This window comes from Leucopleurus acutus, assembly GCF_964270905.1.
Source record: "Leucopleurus acutus genome assembly, chromosome: 10".
NCBI classification, from domain to species: Eukaryota; Metazoa; Chordata; class Mammalia; order Artiodactyla; family Delphinidae; genus Leucopleurus; species Leucopleurus acutus.
The window spans coordinates 69,497,551-69,514,839 of record NC_139153.1 but is presented as its reverse complement, the minus strand read 5'-3'; the positions used below and the strand labels follow the sequence as shown (position 1 = coordinate 69,514,839).

Below are 17,289 nucleotides of genomic sequence, written 5' to 3'. Positions count from 1 at the left end.
TTTCTAAGAAAAGCCAAAGATATTTGGGGAACTTGCCTAACATGTCAGGACTGAAGTGAGAGAATACAACCATTCTTTTCTGTAACATGTAAGCGCCAGCTTAAAAAAATGACCCTGTCTAGACCAGCACAGCATTATGAATATATTAACATTCCTTCGTATACTGTTCACTGTTGATAATTGTCAGTCCCCCCAAGGACATCAACATCAGAGAGGAAAAATAGGCAGACTGTGCAATAAAATAGATGAAGAAATCTACTTTTTAGTGTTTCTCTATTTTTTAAAAAAAATACCATTTCAAGAAAGAAAAATGCAATCATTTCTTACTTCAACTGGTCCCAAAGTCATGTCCATTTGAATTTCATTATCACGGATACAAGACAAGGCTTCCATTGCAAACCTGACATCATCTAAATCACGAATAGGTCTAGATAACTTTTTCAAGTATTCATTGATAAATGCTATCATGTCTGACATTTTCTTTTTGTATTCTTCATTCAAATATCGACAGAGTAGCAACTTCCATGCCTTAGCCTCAACTGATAAGGCCAATTTCATTGGCTCTGGTGAAGACAAGAAAAGGTCAAAATAAAATACAACTGACATTCTGAAACAATTCATTTTATGTGTAATCTGAGCATCTATAACTGCACTGTCCATTTGATGACCACTAGCCACACTGAGCACTTGAAATGTAGTTAGTCTGTAGTTCATCTGAATTAAATGTTCTGTAAGGATTCTGAAGACTTAATTCCTATCCTGGTGGAGTATATTAAGCCATTCATGAGAAGGACACAAGTCTATGGAGAAGAATTTTGGAAATTAGTTCTAGCACTATCCAATGTGAGCCTTGCTCTGTTTCTGGCCATCCCATTAGAAGCCTTCATTCATATCCCCAATTTCCTCTAGGTAACCCCTATATGAGACCAGCAGCCTACACTGTTGAGAACACTGTGCCTGTCTAATACAGCTCTCCCTCACTACAGTTAGCAGTAGAGTCAGCTTGGGCTTTTGATTTCAGACATTAAGTGGTTGTCTCATAATCCTCTGATACTCTAACCCCAATTGGACTAACTTCTCAGGCGACCTCAAACTGTTTGACTCTTATCCCATGTACACAATCCCCTCCTCGCAGTAACCTGTAGTTCCCCCTGTAGTTTTAGTTGTTTGAGTGCCAATTTAGTATCAAGTACATTAAGTCACTTTGGTATAATATTATATATACATAATATATGATAATATATAATATATATAGCATATATATGAACAATATGGGTGGTCCAGAAATACTTAATATATATAATATTGTACCAAGGTAGCTTAATAACTGCTTTCTAAATGAAGTAACATTTCATGTGAAAATACAGACACTTTACATAATATTTATAAAATACCTGTATGCAATTCAAGTGCTCCTACAACTATAACAGGCTTCAACTCATCAATCTCCTGCTCAAAAGTAGCATAGTGTAGAATTTCGGATCTGATTTCAGTCAGAGAGGGGTTGTTAGCCAAAAACTCCTGTAGCAAGGAAAGAATCAACATTTTCTTCGGCTTTTTGACAATGTAAATCTTACGCCTCTAATAGTTGAATTAGAAAACTGCATCTGCTTATATATTTTTCCTCTTGTATGTGCTATCAGGCCAGTGGCTCAGTAGAGAAAGGGATGAACAGTTAGCACTGAAAGAGGAAGTTATGTGAGGGAATTTTACATTTCTGAATGGTTATTCAGAGTTCTAAAGTTTCCTTGAGTCTCCAACCAAATATACAGCTGAGCCTACGTAAGCTGGACACACCCTTGAATACCCGACCTCTGGGCATGTCTGGAACATAATTAGTACTCAACTGTTTAACCAAATTAAACAAAATCTGACTGAACCCCATTATTATCAACTGCCCCAGTGTCAATGTGAGAATTATGCAAGACATGATGTGTTAGGTGTGTGGCATTTACAGGTTCTCGGCCTCTGCTCTTGAGTTCTCATCATTATCACTGATGTTTTCTTGGTCCTCCCACAGGAGTTAGAGATAAACAATACAGAGTGAAGTAAGTCAGAAAGAGAAAAACAAATACCGAATGCTAACACATATATATGGAATCTAAAAAAAAAAAAAAAGGTTATGAAGAACCTAGGGGCAGGACAGGAATAAAGACGCAGACATAGAGAACAGACTTGAGGACACGGGGAGGGGGAAGGGTAAGCTGGGACGAAGTGAGCGAGTGGCATGGACATATATACACTACCAAATGTAAAATAGATAGCTAGTGGGAAGCAGCTGCATAGCACAGGGAGTTCAGTTTGGTGCTTTGTGACCACCTAGAGGGGTGGGATTAGGGAGGGTGGGAGGGAGATGCAATAGGGAGGGGATATGGGGATATATGTATACATATAGCTGATTCACTTTGTTATACAGCAGAAACTAACACAACATTGTAGTGCAATTTTACTCCAATAAAGGTGTTAAAAAAAAACCAAACTGCATCACAAGTAGCAGAAACATACCTTCACTTTCACGTCTCGGTCCTCTGTCCAGAGCGTCTTGAACTTTTCAAAGTCCTGCAGGGCCTCATGAGCCACCTTTCTGAGAGAATTCACAGAGGAAGAAAGGAGGAGGACCAGCTTGGAAACATCTTTGTGCTCTGCCACACCTAGATAAAAATTCTTCAGCTTCCGTGTGGGGATAATTTCTTCAAAAGATTCTGAAAACAGACATTTTTATCCTATAGATAACTCCTATATTCAACTTTAAATACTATCAATTGTAATATTTATAGACTTTTTAAACTTTATTTTCTTAAAGACCCCCCCATCCCGTTCCAAGTAATTAACAGCTATTCTCTCGCTAGCTTCACTTATTCTTATTAAACTACTGTGTCAGATTTTGAGGTCTAGGTTTCTTTAAAGTGGGGAAACTGTTATTCAGAGGAGAGAACTGAAAGACGCCGATTAACCACTCCCCCCAAAACAAAACGTCCTCCAAGGAAAGATCAGAAGAGTTGAAATTGCTACCCTACAGAACAGGCTTGTGGGTAAAGGAGAGCCACTATGTTTACTACCCAAATGACCTTAAGCCAATTATTTAATCTTCATGGAAATACTTGTGAGGATTAAATGAGACAACATATGCTTGTCTTCAACTCAGCATCTGGTATATAAAGATCACACAACCACCATGATAAACATCTCTTGCTGAAACCTAATCATGTCACAGCCTTGACTGAAACTCTCAAGTTTTCTCCATCAAGCAGAGACCATACGGATACTTTTGTTTGGCCCAAACAGTTCCTTACTTTTTTAAAGCAGTTGTTAACAATTAAAATATCATGAGGGCTTCCCTGGTGGCGCAGTGGTTGAGAGTCCGCCTGCCAATGCAGGGGACACGGGTTCGTGCCCCGGTCCAGGAAGATCCCACATGCCGCAGAGCGGCTGGGCCTGTGAGCCATGGCCGCTGAGCCTGCGCATCCGGAGCCTGTGCTCCGCAACGGGAGAGGCCACAACAGTGAGAGGCCCGCGTACCGCAAAAAAAAAAAAAAAATCATGAGATTTCATGAAAATTTCCAGATTGCAGGTATTCCTGCATGGCAACAGTTTAACCTGGTATTCCTGCATGGCAACAGTTAGCTGAAGTATCTATAAATGATACTTGGGGTGGTGTGGAAGAAAAGCGGAGATGTTGATCAAAGGGTACAAACTTTCACTAATATGATGACTAAATTCTGGAAACATAATGTGTAGTATGGTGATTATAGTTAATAATAATGTATACTTGAAATGTGCTAAGAGAGTAGATCTCAAGTGTTCTCACCACACACACAAAAAATGGTTAACTATGGGAGGTGATGAATATGTTATTTACTTTGTGGTAACCACTTCACAAAGGTATACATATATCAGAACATCATGTATATGTATAATTTTTGTCAAAAATAAATAAATAAAAATGTTAATGTGGCAGAACAGCAAAAAAGAAAAAAAGAATTTGGCTTTCTATACAAGAAAGTATCCAAAAATGTCTATGGAATTTTGGGTCAGTGTCATATCACACTAATAATTATTTAAGGGAATAGCTTATATATATTTCAATGTACAAAGAACACATGACCCAGATTTTCTAAGCACTATGTTCTAGCAAACTAAGTTTATCAGATCAAATACAATGCTGAAAATAGAATTAGTTCTAAGGTTTATTTTCATTTTTAACTTTGAATCTGAGACTACGGTAGTAGAACAGTAGTAGAACAGATAAATATACTTGTTCACCCATGATCAAAATCTGAAATGTCTGCATGCTATGTTTAAGATGGAAGATGGACAACACTAGTTTTTTTTTAATGTAAAATTTAACCAATACACATATAAATATGAGTGTAAAAATATCTATAGGCTGTCATACCCAGGAAGAATCAGAAAGACCATTTACTAACTGTTATAGTTCTAAGACTCTATTCATCTAAGATTTGTTTTAACATTCTTACTGTCTTCCTTCTTCAACTGCTTTCCTGTGCTCGGATGGGTCCCGTCAGTAGCGGTATGGGAGGGGCTGCTAATGACAGTCTTGATGGGACGGGTCTGCTGTTGCCCCCAGTGAGCCACTCCTCTGCTGACCTCCAGGGTTAATTGGATCATACGGTTAATGGCTTGTTGAATGTCATCCAAACTGGGAACCATTACCTGTGGAAAGAAGAAATAAGTTCCTGGTGCTGCCAACACATACAAATCCATCCCTCTGATTCTCACCGCACCTGTTCCCCACTGAGCAGGGAGAGCCTCCGCTGGCCCAGTGGAAGGCTGCTTCGAGGAGAGGGATGGTAGAGGAAGGTAGGCTGCAGACTTTACCGATCTTCAAGCTTTCCTATTCTACCAATTCCTGCAGGCAGAAAGGTCAAACGTAGTACTTGTCATCCTTTCCCTGGGAGGGTGGCTGGCTGCAGCCAAACACTGTGGGCAGGTGTTGGATGTCCATGAAGCAGAGTAACTGAAGAAACTATACTGCCAAGATTTTGACCTCAGTTCTTTGAAATGCACCAAATAAGCAAAGAAGCTGTCCTCCAGGAGGCCAGACTGTGTAGATGTGGTGTCAGGTGAGCCATAGATTGTTCCTGCCTGGCCTTAACCCTTGGCTTGTCACAGAATGCACCTCAGTCATCCCGTATGGCTTGGTGTTCCAGATGTCAATAAGCAGCCGGAGGGGTGGTAGAGGAAAGTGCCCTAAGAAGGCACAAGGGACCCATGAACTCAGGGCACAGGCTCTCTCTTTCTTTCTTTGTTTCTATTCTGCCATGGGTTGTCTTACAGTTGGGTGTTCAGTATAGGGATTTGGACTTCTGAGATGGCCTTATTTAGATAATTTAATGTCTGAAGTAAGAAAAACCAAGATGGTTTGTAGGGTACTTGCTAACTGATGGCCCAACAGATACTTAACTCTTACACCAACCTTTAATACACCATGAGCTCTGCAGAAGTAAGTTTTACAACAGATATAAATGATACACTTTGATTTTTGTTAAATATGGAGGTGAAGTCAAAAAGCACAGAGGACCAAGAGATTAAATAAAAGTTCAGTTCTAATGCTATACTTCTTAAATACATTACCAAAATATCACTGTATTAACTTGAATATTTAATAATACTTACCACATTAGGAATCACAAGATGTACTTCAGATTTTAGAAGGGAAATAACATCTTCTGACCGCTTTCGTCCATAAGTGCTGTAATAAGATGGACACTTAGCTTATAAACCTTAACCTAAAATTTCATAAATAGCTTGGTTATGCTACAAGTTTCAATCCTAAAAACATAAAGACAATTTTCAAAATACTGAATTAATGACGAGAACGTTATTTACAATGGAACCACAAATTTCATGAACTAGTTCATAAATTAAGAACACTGAATGATTTAATATTCTTTGAAGTGAAAAACTTGTCTCCTACCCATTTTCTAGTATTTTAACGTTGCTTTCTCTCAGCAAAGTACCACCTAATAATGTTTACTAAAAGCACTCCTTTTCCCAGCCCCAGAACAGATGCTGAAAATCACCAACAAAAAGCGTATGCCTTCATATACTTTATTTTTGTGTGTGTACAAGATTAAACAGGAGGTTTCTAGTCAAAACCTTCCCAAAACTGCCTTTGTAAACAATATCAGTTATGCTCAGACAGAAGTACAGACACACACACAGACACATGAGTGCAATTAATGAATGACACATACCAGCACTGCAAATTAGTTTGGTTATCTCCCTCTGCCTGATCTCTGTCCCCATCCCAGACAAAATTATAATAAATGTAAACTTTCCACAGAAAGAAATGTTATCATTACTGAAAACTACACCTCCATTCATAACTACAAGCAGACTGGGGGAGAAAAAAATCACAAGAAACAAAGCCTCCACATTCACAGTGGAGACCCAACTTTAGTATTCAGGGTCAATGGTTCCCAGATAAGGAACTCTTTGAACTAAAAGCAAGCAAGCAAAGAAACAACAGAAAAAACCTCTAATTCATAGTCTCACTGTGAAATCAAGATGCAGCAATAAAACAAGTGTAGACTGTGTTTGAAAGGGTACAACCTGAGAACAAGAGTTTCATAAAGTATAATCAAACAGCTGAACTAACAGAAGCGGTGAACAGCGCAGCCGATCCTTTGGTGACTTATTTGACAAACTAGAGGATTAGCTTAAGGAATTCTCCAAGCTTTCAGATGCAAAATACAAGAGAAGGAAATTACTTAAGGAAAAGGTAAGTGAAATAATAAAGAAAAGATAAGTAATGTTTATCGAACGCTTAGTGTATGACAGGCGCTTTTCCAAGCACTTTCCATGAATCAACACATTTCATGCTCATGTTAACTCTTGATGTGGATCCCATGATTATTATTTCCATTTTGTAGATGAGGAAACCAAGACACAGAGAGTTTAAGTAACTTAACAGTGGGTCACTCAGCTCAGAGACGCTCTACGACCTAGATCCAACGTGGGAACCCTACATAAAATAAATTTAAGCATAGCCCTTCTCAAATCTTAAGAATAGACTTGTTTTTTCACCTTGAAATGATTCTCTGTGTGCCTGATGGGATTAATGGGTGAAAAATGACTTACAGCTAAACACATAATTTGTTAATTTCCAGAATAAAGGGGGAAATCCTGTAAACAGCAAGAAACAGTTTGTTACTTAGAAAAGAAAATCAGATTAGCAGCAAAACCCGCCTCTGAAAATGGAAACAAAAGAAGCCAGTGATTGTGCTTTGTGAGTGGCATTTAGCTGCAAAATAACGGTTCTGTCTTGACCTCGTGAATGATAACACCTTTTATCTGGATGTTCTCTGTCTGCATCCCACCTGAGGAAAAAATCAAATTGGGTTTGCATTTCAGTTGAGGCAAGATATATTAATAATATCCTTCATTACTAAAAGAGATCTCTACTGTTTATGTGGATGGAGTGTGCAGGCCTTGCCCAGATGAAGGTTGGCAAGCCAAGTGCCACAAATAAAAATGAAAAAGGAAGCATTAAAAAAAAAAAAAGAAGAAGCCAGTGAAATAGTATCTGTGGAGTGTGAGAGAAAGTGGTTGTGATCCAAGTTGACCTACTAGCCTTCATGGGTGAGGGTAAGAGAAAGACATTTTAGACAAGGGAGGATTCTGCAATATTATACTCATGCATACCTCTTCAAAACTCACATCAGTACTGTTGTAAATTAACATGGCATAGTGAGTTCAGACTTCAAAAATGCCTCTTTGTGCCAAACACATCACAATCACGGATAGACTCTGAAGGACTTGAGAATGCTCGAACACAAGATTAGGATCTCCACAAATCAGGAACGCATCAGAAACACACAACAGCCTGGCCAGGGCTCTGGTCAGGAAATAGGCAGTGAGAGTGGGAGGTTGGCCCCTGTGGACTCTGAGGGACTGAAGTAGTCCGTGTTAGAGGGAACTCATCCAGGCTTGCTACCCGAAGCCAGACATTGAAGTGATGTTTCCCCTACTTGTAAAGAGAGACAAAACAGCAGCAAGATAAAGTTTGTCAACCTACTGCCTGCAGCTGCAGCTTTTCCAAAAGCTGTGGCCCTGGGGTGAAAGAAGCAAGTCCACAGCATGCCCAAGAAGCCACTAAGCCGGCTCACTTCTGTGCTCCCTGCTTAAACCTGCCATTTCCCAGCATCTCTTCAGGGGATATGTAACTGTGAACAAATAGGACCCAGTTCTGCACTTAAGGTACCAAGAGTCACGTGGAGGCAAAAGTGAAACTCCTAGAAAGGGAGGGAAGGAGAGAGACACACACAAAAACAAAAAAAACTTCTCACTCAAGGAGAGTCTACAAACTAAAATCCCAATATGCATGCATAAGTCTAACAGCAAGAAAGAGGACTAAAGATATCAATAATTGAAACAAGAACTCACTCCAGACAAAGTTCAATGTATAGAAGTATGACAAACTCTAAAATAAATATATTGAGAATGTTCAAAGAGATAAATGAAAGCAATCTTCCAAAAAATAATAAATTGCTAAACTAAAAAGGCAGGAATGATACAGTATCTGGAGGATAAGGAAAAAAGTACTAACTGAAATATTTAAGATGCAGTAGATGAGATCGCCTTTAGGCTAGATACAGAGATACTTGCCCATAACATAACCCAGAAAGGCAAAAAGACAAAAATATATGACAGACTAGTTAGGAGACAGGAAAGAGAGACTGAGATGCTGCAACATCTGAGATGGTCACGTGTCCACGGCGCCCAGGACAGTTCTGGTTTAAATCCATCCTAACACTTCATCTGGACAGTGCTTCTTCACTCAAAAGAGTGTCCTAGATGGAACAATTATGTGATCAACTTACTCAACATTCAACTACAGGAGTTCCATAACAAGAGGATGTCTCAGAAGCAATAACTGAAAAAGGAAATTGCTGATGATTTTCCAGGATTAAGGAACCCTATAAGCCCTCAAATAGAAAGTGTACTCTGAGAACAAAGCATGATTAAATAAAGACAAATCCACACCAGGAAAGGAAGCTACAGAACATCAAGGATAAAATACAATTTTTAGTTAGACTCACTGCAGACTTCTCATCAACAAGAATACAGGTCAGGAAAAAACTGAAGAAATACTTTGAAAGTGCTGAGAGACAAACAAAAGTTTTTTATCCAGCCAAATCGTTTCAGACTTAAAATGAAGAATAACGGAGTTTACACCTCACACTCCCTGAGAAACCAGGGGTATAAAATAAATACACAAGAACCTGGAGACTTTAATAAAATATACCAGTAAATAAATTATTTTTGAGTGCTCAAAAAAAAGGTAAAAAGTAAAATAGCAAACAACAATGATGGGGAGACCTTCAAGATGGTGGAGGAGTAAGTCGTGGAGATTACCTTCCTCCCCACAAATACATCTACATGTGGAACAACTCCTACAGAACACCTACAGAATGCTGGTAGAAGACCTCAGACTTCCCAAAAGGCAAGAAACTCCCTACGTACCTGGGTAGGGCAAAAAAAAAAGGAAAAACAGAGACAAAAGAATAGGGACAGGACGTGCACCACTGGGAGGGAGCTGTGAAGGGGGAAAAGTTTCCACACACTAGGAAGCTCCTTCACTGGCAGAGACGGGGGTGGCAGGGGGGAAGCTTCAGAGCCACGGAGGACAGTGCAGCAACAGGGGTGCAGAGGGCAAAGCAGAGAGATTCCCACACAGAGGATTGGTGCCAACCAGCACTCACCAGTCCAGGAGGCTTGTCTGCTCACCCGCCGGGGCAAGTCGGGGCTGGGAGCTGAGGCTCGGGCTTCGGAGGTCAGATCCCAGGGAGAGGACTGGGGTTGGCTGTGTGAACACAGCCTGAAGGAGCTAGTGTGCTACAGCTAGCCGGGAGGGAGTCCGTGAAAAAGTCTGGACCTGCCTAAGAGGCAAGAGACCATTGTTCCAGGGTGCACAAGGAAAGGGGATTCAGAGCACCGCCTAAACGAGCTCCAGAGACAGGCTAAAGCCGCGGCTATCAGCGCAGACCCCAGAGACAAGCGTGAAATGCTAACACTGCTGCTGCAGCCACCAAGAATCCTATGTGCAAGCACAGGTCACTACCCACACCTCCCCTCCACTCCCCAGGAGCCTGCACAGCCTGCCATTGCCAGGGCCCCTTGATCCAGGGACAACTTCCCCAGGAGAACACATGATGCCTCAGGCTGTTGCAGCATCACGCTGCCCTCTGCCTCCACAAGCTCGCCCCACATTCCCATTATAATTACCATACCCCTCCCTCTCCCCGGCCTGAGTGAGCCAGAGCCCCCTAATCAGCTGCTACTTTAACCCCATCCTGTCTGGTGGGAACAGATGCCAGAGGGTGACCTACATGCAGAGGTGGGGCCAAAACCAAAGTTGAACCCCGGGAGCTGTGAGAACAAAGAAGAGAAAGGGAAATCTCTCCCAGCAGACTCAGGAGCAGCGGATTAAATCCCCACAATCAACGTGATGTACCCTGCGTCTCTGGAATACCTGAACAGACAACGAATCATCACAAAATTGAGGCAGTGGACTTTGGGAGCAACTGTAGACTTGGGGTTTGCTGTCTGTGACTGATTTGTTTCTGACTTTTATGTTTATCTTAGTAAGTTTTTAGTGCTGTTATCATTGGTGGATTTGTTTATTGTTTCTTCACTCTCTTCTTTTTTTTTTTTTTTTTTTTTTTTGCGGTACGCGGGCCTCTCACTGTTGTGGCCTCTCCCGTTGCGGAGCACAGGCTCTGGACGCGCAGGCTCAGCGGCCATGGCTTACGGGCCCAGCCACTCCGCGGCATGTGGGATCTTCCCGGACCGGGGCACGAACCCGTGTCCCCTGCATCGGCAGGCGGACTCTCAACCACTGCGTCACCAGGGAAGCCCCACTCTCTTCTTTTTTATTATTATTATTACTTTAAAAATTTCTTATTCTAATTATTTTTTTTATTTATTATGTTTTTTTCTTTCTCCCTTTTCTTCTGAGCCATGTGGCTGAGAGGGTCTTGGTGCTCAGGCCTGGTGTCAGGCCTGAGCTTCTGAGGTGGGAGAGCTGAGTGCAGGACATGGGACCACCAGAGACCTACCAGTTCCATGTAATATCAATTGGCGAGAGCTCTCCCAGAAATCTCTGTCTCAACGCTAAGAACCAGCTCCAGCCAACAGCCAGCAAGCTCCAGTGCTGGACACTCCATGTCAAACAACTAGCAAGACAGGAACAAAACCACATCCATTCACAGAGAGGCTGCCTAAAATCATGCTAACTTCACAGTCACCCCAAAACACACCACCGGACGTGGCCCTGCCCTCCAGAAAGACAAGATCCAGCCTCATCCACCAGAACACAGGCACCAGTCCCCTCCACCAGGAAGCCTACACAACCCACTGAACCAACCTTACCCGCTGGGGGCAGACACCAAAAACAACAGGAACTATGAACCTGCAGCCAGCAAAAAGAAGACCCCAAACACAGTAAGTTAAACAAAATGAGAAGACAGAGAAATATGCATCAGATGAAGGAGCAAGGTAAAAACCCACCAGACCAAACAAATGAAGAGGAAATAGGCAGTCCACCTGAAAAAGAATTCAGAGTAATGATAGTAAAGATGAACCAAAATCTTGGAAATAGAATGGAGAAAATACAAAAAACGTTTAACAAGGACCTAGAAAAACTAAAGAGCAAAAATAAAATGATGAACAACACAATAAATGAAATTAAAAATTCTCTAGAAGGAATCAATAGCAGAATAACTGAGGCAGAAGAACGGATAAGAGACCTGGAAGATAAAATAGTGGAAATAACTACTGCAGAGCAGAATAAAGAAACAAGAATGAAAAGAACTGAGGACAGTCTCAGAGACCACTGGGACAACATTAAACACATGAACATTTGAATTACGGGGTCCCAGAAGAAGAGGAGAAAAAGAAAGGGTCTGAGGAAATATTTGAAGAGATTACAGTTGAAAACTTCCCTAACATGGGAAAGGAAATAGTCAATCAAGTCCAGGAAGCGCAGAGAGTCCCATACAGGATAAATCCAAGGGGAAACACACCAAGACACATATTAATCAAACTATCAAAAATAAGTACAAAGAAAAAATATGAAAAGCAGCAAGGGAACAGCAACAAATAACATACAAAAGGATCCCCATAAGGTTTCTTCTTTCAGCAGAAATTCTGCAGGCCAAAAGGGAGTGGCTTTACAGTGATGAAAGGGAAAAACCTACAACCAAGATTACTCTACCCAGCAAGGATCTCATTCAGATTCAAAGGAGAAATTAAAATCTATACAGACAAGCAAAAGTTAAGAGAATTCAGCACCACCAAACCAGCTTTTCAACAAATGCTAAAGGAACTTCCCTAGGCAGGAAACACAAGAGAAGGAAAAGACCTACAATAACAAACCCAAAACAATTAAGAAAATGGTAATAGGAACAGACATATCGATAATTACCTTAAATGTAAATGGATTAAATGATCCAACCAAAAGAATGGACTATCTGAATGGATACAAAAATAAGACCTGTATATATGCTGTCTACAAGAGACCCACTTCAGACGTAGGGACAAATACAGACTGAAAGTGAGGGGATGGAAAAAGATATTCCATGCAAATGGAAATCAAAAGAAAGCTGGAGTAGCAATTCTCATATCAGACAAAATAGACTTTAAAATAAAGACTATTACAAGAGACAAAGAAGGACACTACATAATGATCAAGGGATCAATCCAAGAAGAAGATATAACAATTGTAAATATTTATGCACCCAACATAGGAGCACCTCAATACATAATGCAAATGCTAAGAGCCATAAAAGGGGAAATCGACAGTGACACAATCATAGTAGGGGACTTTAACACCCCACTTTCACCAAAGGACAGATCATCCAAAATGAAAATAAATAAAGAAACACAAGCTTTAAATGGCACATTAATCTTGAGAAAGAAAAACAGAGCTGGAGGCATCAGGCTCCCTGACTTCAGACTATACTACAAAGCTACAGTAATCAAGACAGTATGGTGCTGGCACAAAAACAGAAATATAGATCAATGGAACAGGATAAATAGCCCAGAGATAAACCCACGCACATATGGTCACCTTATCTTTGATAAAGGAGGCAAGAATATACAGTGAAGAAAAGACAGCCTCTTCAATAAGTGGTGCTGGGAAAACTGGACAGCTCATGTAAAAGAATGAAATTAGAACACTTCCTAACACCACACACAAAAATAAACTCAAAATGGATTAAAGACCTAAATGTAAGGGCTGACTCTATAAAGCTCTTAGGAGGAAAACATAGGAAGAACACTCTTTGACATAATTCACAGCAAGATCCTTTTTGACCCATCTGCTAGAGAAATGGAAATAAAAACAAAAATAAGCAAATGGGACCTAATGAAACTTACAAAGGAAAGGAAACCATAAACAAGACGAAAAGACAACCCTCAGAATGGGAGAAAATATTTGCTAATGAAGCAACTGACAAAGGATTAATCTCCAAAATATACAAGCAGCTCATGCAGCCCAATATCAAAAAACAAACAACCCAATGGGCAGAAGACCTAAATAGACATTTCTCCAAAGAAGATATACAGATTGCCAACAAACACATGAAAGGATGCTCAACATCACTAATCATTAGAGAAATGCAAATCAAAACTACAATGAGGTATCACCTCACACCGGTCAGAATGGCCATCATCAAAAAATCTACAAACAGGGCTTCCCTGGTGGCACAGTGGTTGAGAGTCCGCCTGCCGTTGCAGGGGACATGGGTTCGTGCCCCGGTCCGGGAAGATCCCACATGCTGCGGAGCGGCTGGGCCCGTAAGCCATGGCCGCTGAGCCTGAGCGTCTGGAGCCTGTGCTCCGCAACAGGAGAGGCCACAACAGTGAGAGGCCCGCATACCGAAAAAAAAAAAAAATCTACAAACAATAAATGCTGGAGAGGGTGTGGAGAAAAGGGAACTCTCTTGCTCTGTTGGTGGGAATGTAAATTGATACAGTCACTATGGAGAACAGTATGGAGCTTACTTAAAAAGCTAAAAATAGAACTACCATATGACCCAGCAATCCCACTACTGGGCATATACACTGAGAAAACCATAATTCAAAAAGAGTCATGTACCACAATGTTCATTGCAGTACTGTTTACAATAGCCAGGAAATGGAAGCAACCTAAGTGTCCATCGACAGATGAATGGATAAAGAAGATGTGGCACATATATACAATGGAATATTACTCAGCCATAAAAAGAAATGAAATTGAGTTATTTGTAGTGAGGTGGATGGACATAGAGTCTGTCATACAGAGTGAAGTAAGTCAGAAAGAGAAAAACAAATACCATATGCTAACACATATATATGGAATCTAAAAAAAAAAAAATACTTCTGATGAACCTAGGGGCAGGACAGGAATAAAGATGCAGACATAGAGAATGGACTTGAGGACACAGGAAGGGAGAAGAGTAAGCTGGGATGAAGTGAGAGAGTAGCATTGACATATATACACTGCCAAATGTAAAATAGATAGCTAGTGGGAAGCAGCTGCATAGCACAGGGAGATCAGCTCAGTGCTTTGTGACCACCTAGAGGGGTGGGATAGGGAGGGTGGGAGGGAGACGCAAGAGGGAGGTTTTATGGGGATATATGTATACATATAACTGATTCACTTTGTGATACAGCAGAAAGTAACACAACATTGTAAAGCAATTATACTCCAATAAAGATGTTAAAATAAATAAATAAATAAAAGAATGAGAAAGTAGATAGACTTCATGCCAAGGCCCTTGTAGTTAGAAATGAGAAAATTGAAAAAACTATACACAGTACTTTTTTAAAAATATAGCTAGATATATGTATTCTAAATTTGAAGGTAACTACTGAAAGAACTTAAGTATAGGAAAGAGAATAAAAGGGAAAAATTATCCATTCCAAAGGGAACAGATAATAAATGAACCAGACAAAGGATAGTAAGAAACCACAAAATGAAATGTCATAAATTAAGTGTAACTATATTAAAAAATCACAAAAATGTAAGCAGATTAAACTCTTTAAAAGGCAGAAATAATCAGATTAAATAAAAATATCAGGTATAAGACTCATAAACATAGAGAACAGACTTGTGGTTGCCAAGGGTGAGGGAGGGAGGGAGGGAGAGGGATGGACTGGGAGTTTGGGGTTGGTAGATTCAAACTACTACATTTAGAATGTATATAGGTCCTAATGTATAGCACAGAGAACTATACTCAACATCCTGTGATAAACCATAAAAGAACAGGTCCTAATGTATAGCACAGAGAACTATACTCAACATCCTGTGATAAACCATAATAGAAAAGAACATAAAAGAAGAATGTATCTATATATATGTGTATAACTGAGTCACTTTGCTGTACAGCAGAGACTGGCACAACATTGTAAATCAACTCTATGTCAATATTAAAATATATCAGGTATATTATGCTTTTAAAAGGTAAAACAAAAAAGCTTCACAGAAAAAATTAAATGAAGGGATAGAAAAGGTATACCAAAAAATCTGGGAAAGTAAAATTAATGACAGACTAAAAATAATTTGAGAAATCAAGATTAATATGGATAAAGAGGCTCATCAAATAAAAATAAAATAAACAGTGTTCTAGGCAGACTTAACTATATGACATCACATGCACCTAACAACACAGCCTTAAAAGATATAAAACAACGACTGAAACAGAAGGAAAATTTGACAACTTCACTATCACATTGGGAGATTTTAATAGTGCAAGTAAATTAAAATTCAGCAATGAATAACCAAGGAATAAACCTAACAAAAATGTAGAAGACTTTTACACAGGGAATTACAAAACTTCATTGAGAAGTAATAAAAAAGACAAATAAATGGAGAGATAATCCATGACTCTGAATGGAAGACTCAATATTGTAAGGATGCTAATTCTCTCCAAATCTACCTATAGATTCAGTGTAATTTAAATAACCATTCCAAAAGAAAAATTAATTTTCTTTTAACTAATTAACCATATGGGAAAAAAAATACTGGTCTCCTACCTCACACTAAACACAAAATAAATACCATGTGGATTAAACCCCTAACTGCAAAAGATAAAACTTTAAAACTTTTAGAAGATATTATGAAGTACAGAAAGATTTCTTTTAAAAGACATAAAAATCACAAACTACTAAGGAAAAGACTGATAGATTTGAATATTTTTAAACTCAGCAAAGAATATCATAAATAGGAGTTTAAAAGTATCATCAACAAAATAATATATTGAGACCACCCATGAATAAATCCAATCCAATAGAAAAACAGGCAGAAGGAAGGAAGAAACAAGGGAAGGAAAGAGGAGGAGGGAGGGAGGGAGGAAGAGAGGGGGAAAGAAAGGGAAGGGAAGGAAGGGAAGGGAAGGGAAGGCAAATTTTTAAAAAGAGAAAGCACAAATGGCTCATAAACATGAAAATATGTTTAACCTCATCAGTAACCAGGAAAATGATTTAAACGATTTAAATCCCAGTGAGACGCCATTTCACACCCTATATGCTGGCAACAATTTTTTAATTGAATGACACCAACTGTGTGCAAGGATGAGGATCCATAGGCACTCTCATGCTAGGCACTGCCTGGTAAATTGAGGCATGCCCACAGCCCAGGGCCCAGCCATTCCACTCTGAGCAGGTGCAGCAGGAGACAGGCACAAGAATGTTCACAATAGCCCAAACTGGAAACAACCCAATCTATCAGCATAGATGCATCTCAAAAGCAATATTGAACACAGTTCAAATACAGGCAAATTAAATGATACAAACATGGGGTAAACTGTCAGGCAAACCAAGACAATGATAAACATCAAGTTCAGGATAGTGGTTACCTTTGGGTGAGCAGAGGAAGGACCAGTAAGGGTACTGGTAGTGTTCAGTGTTCTTTGTCTTGGCCTGGGTGCTAGGAACATGGCTGTTCATTTATCAGTGTTCTTGCAGTATTACACGCTTGTTTTCATACAGTCTTTTCATAAATGCCGTGTTTTAAATTTTACAATTATTAAAATTAATTAATAAAAATAAAAAGTGCTTTAGTGTTATGTTGTGATAGTTTTACCAGACATATTTAGCATATTTTCAACTTGCCTGGCAACAAATATTCTTCTTTTCATTGTGTCCAAAGATAACCGTGTAGCTTTTTGAAGACTGTCTAGTAATTGATGAGAGAAAAAAGCGTAGACCTCTTTACATTCCTGTAATGAGAAATCATATTAAATTTGGTACAAAAAATAAAAACTCTAACACCTCCAAAGC

The 17,289-nt window shown here is 39.6% G+C and overlaps 1 protein-coding gene across 1 annotated transcript in view; it reads right to left on the bottom strand.

The window, feature by feature from the left end:
• The window catches only part of DNAH8 (dynein axonemal heavy chain 8), a gene marked incomplete at its 3' end in the record, with an annotated part of 330,699 nt that overhangs the window by 234,250 nt on the left and 79,160 nt on the right, over positions 1 to 17,289 (bottom strand). The window contains exons 24-29 of the mRNA XM_082847518.1: positions 17,122 to 17,228; positions 5,638 to 5,713; positions 4,479 to 4,674; positions 2,506 to 2,702; positions 1,395 to 1,521; positions 328 to 563 (exon numbers count right to left, since the gene is read on the bottom strand). Of these exons, the coding sequence (XP_082703644.1) occupies positions 328 to 563; positions 1,395 to 1,521; positions 2,506 to 2,702; positions 4,479 to 4,674; positions 5,638 to 5,713; positions 17,122 to 17,228 (939 nt within the window). The remainder of the gene's footprint in view (positions 1 to 327; positions 564 to 1,394; positions 1,522 to 2,505; positions 2,703 to 4,478; positions 4,675 to 5,637; positions 5,714 to 17,121; positions 17,229 to 17,289) is intronic.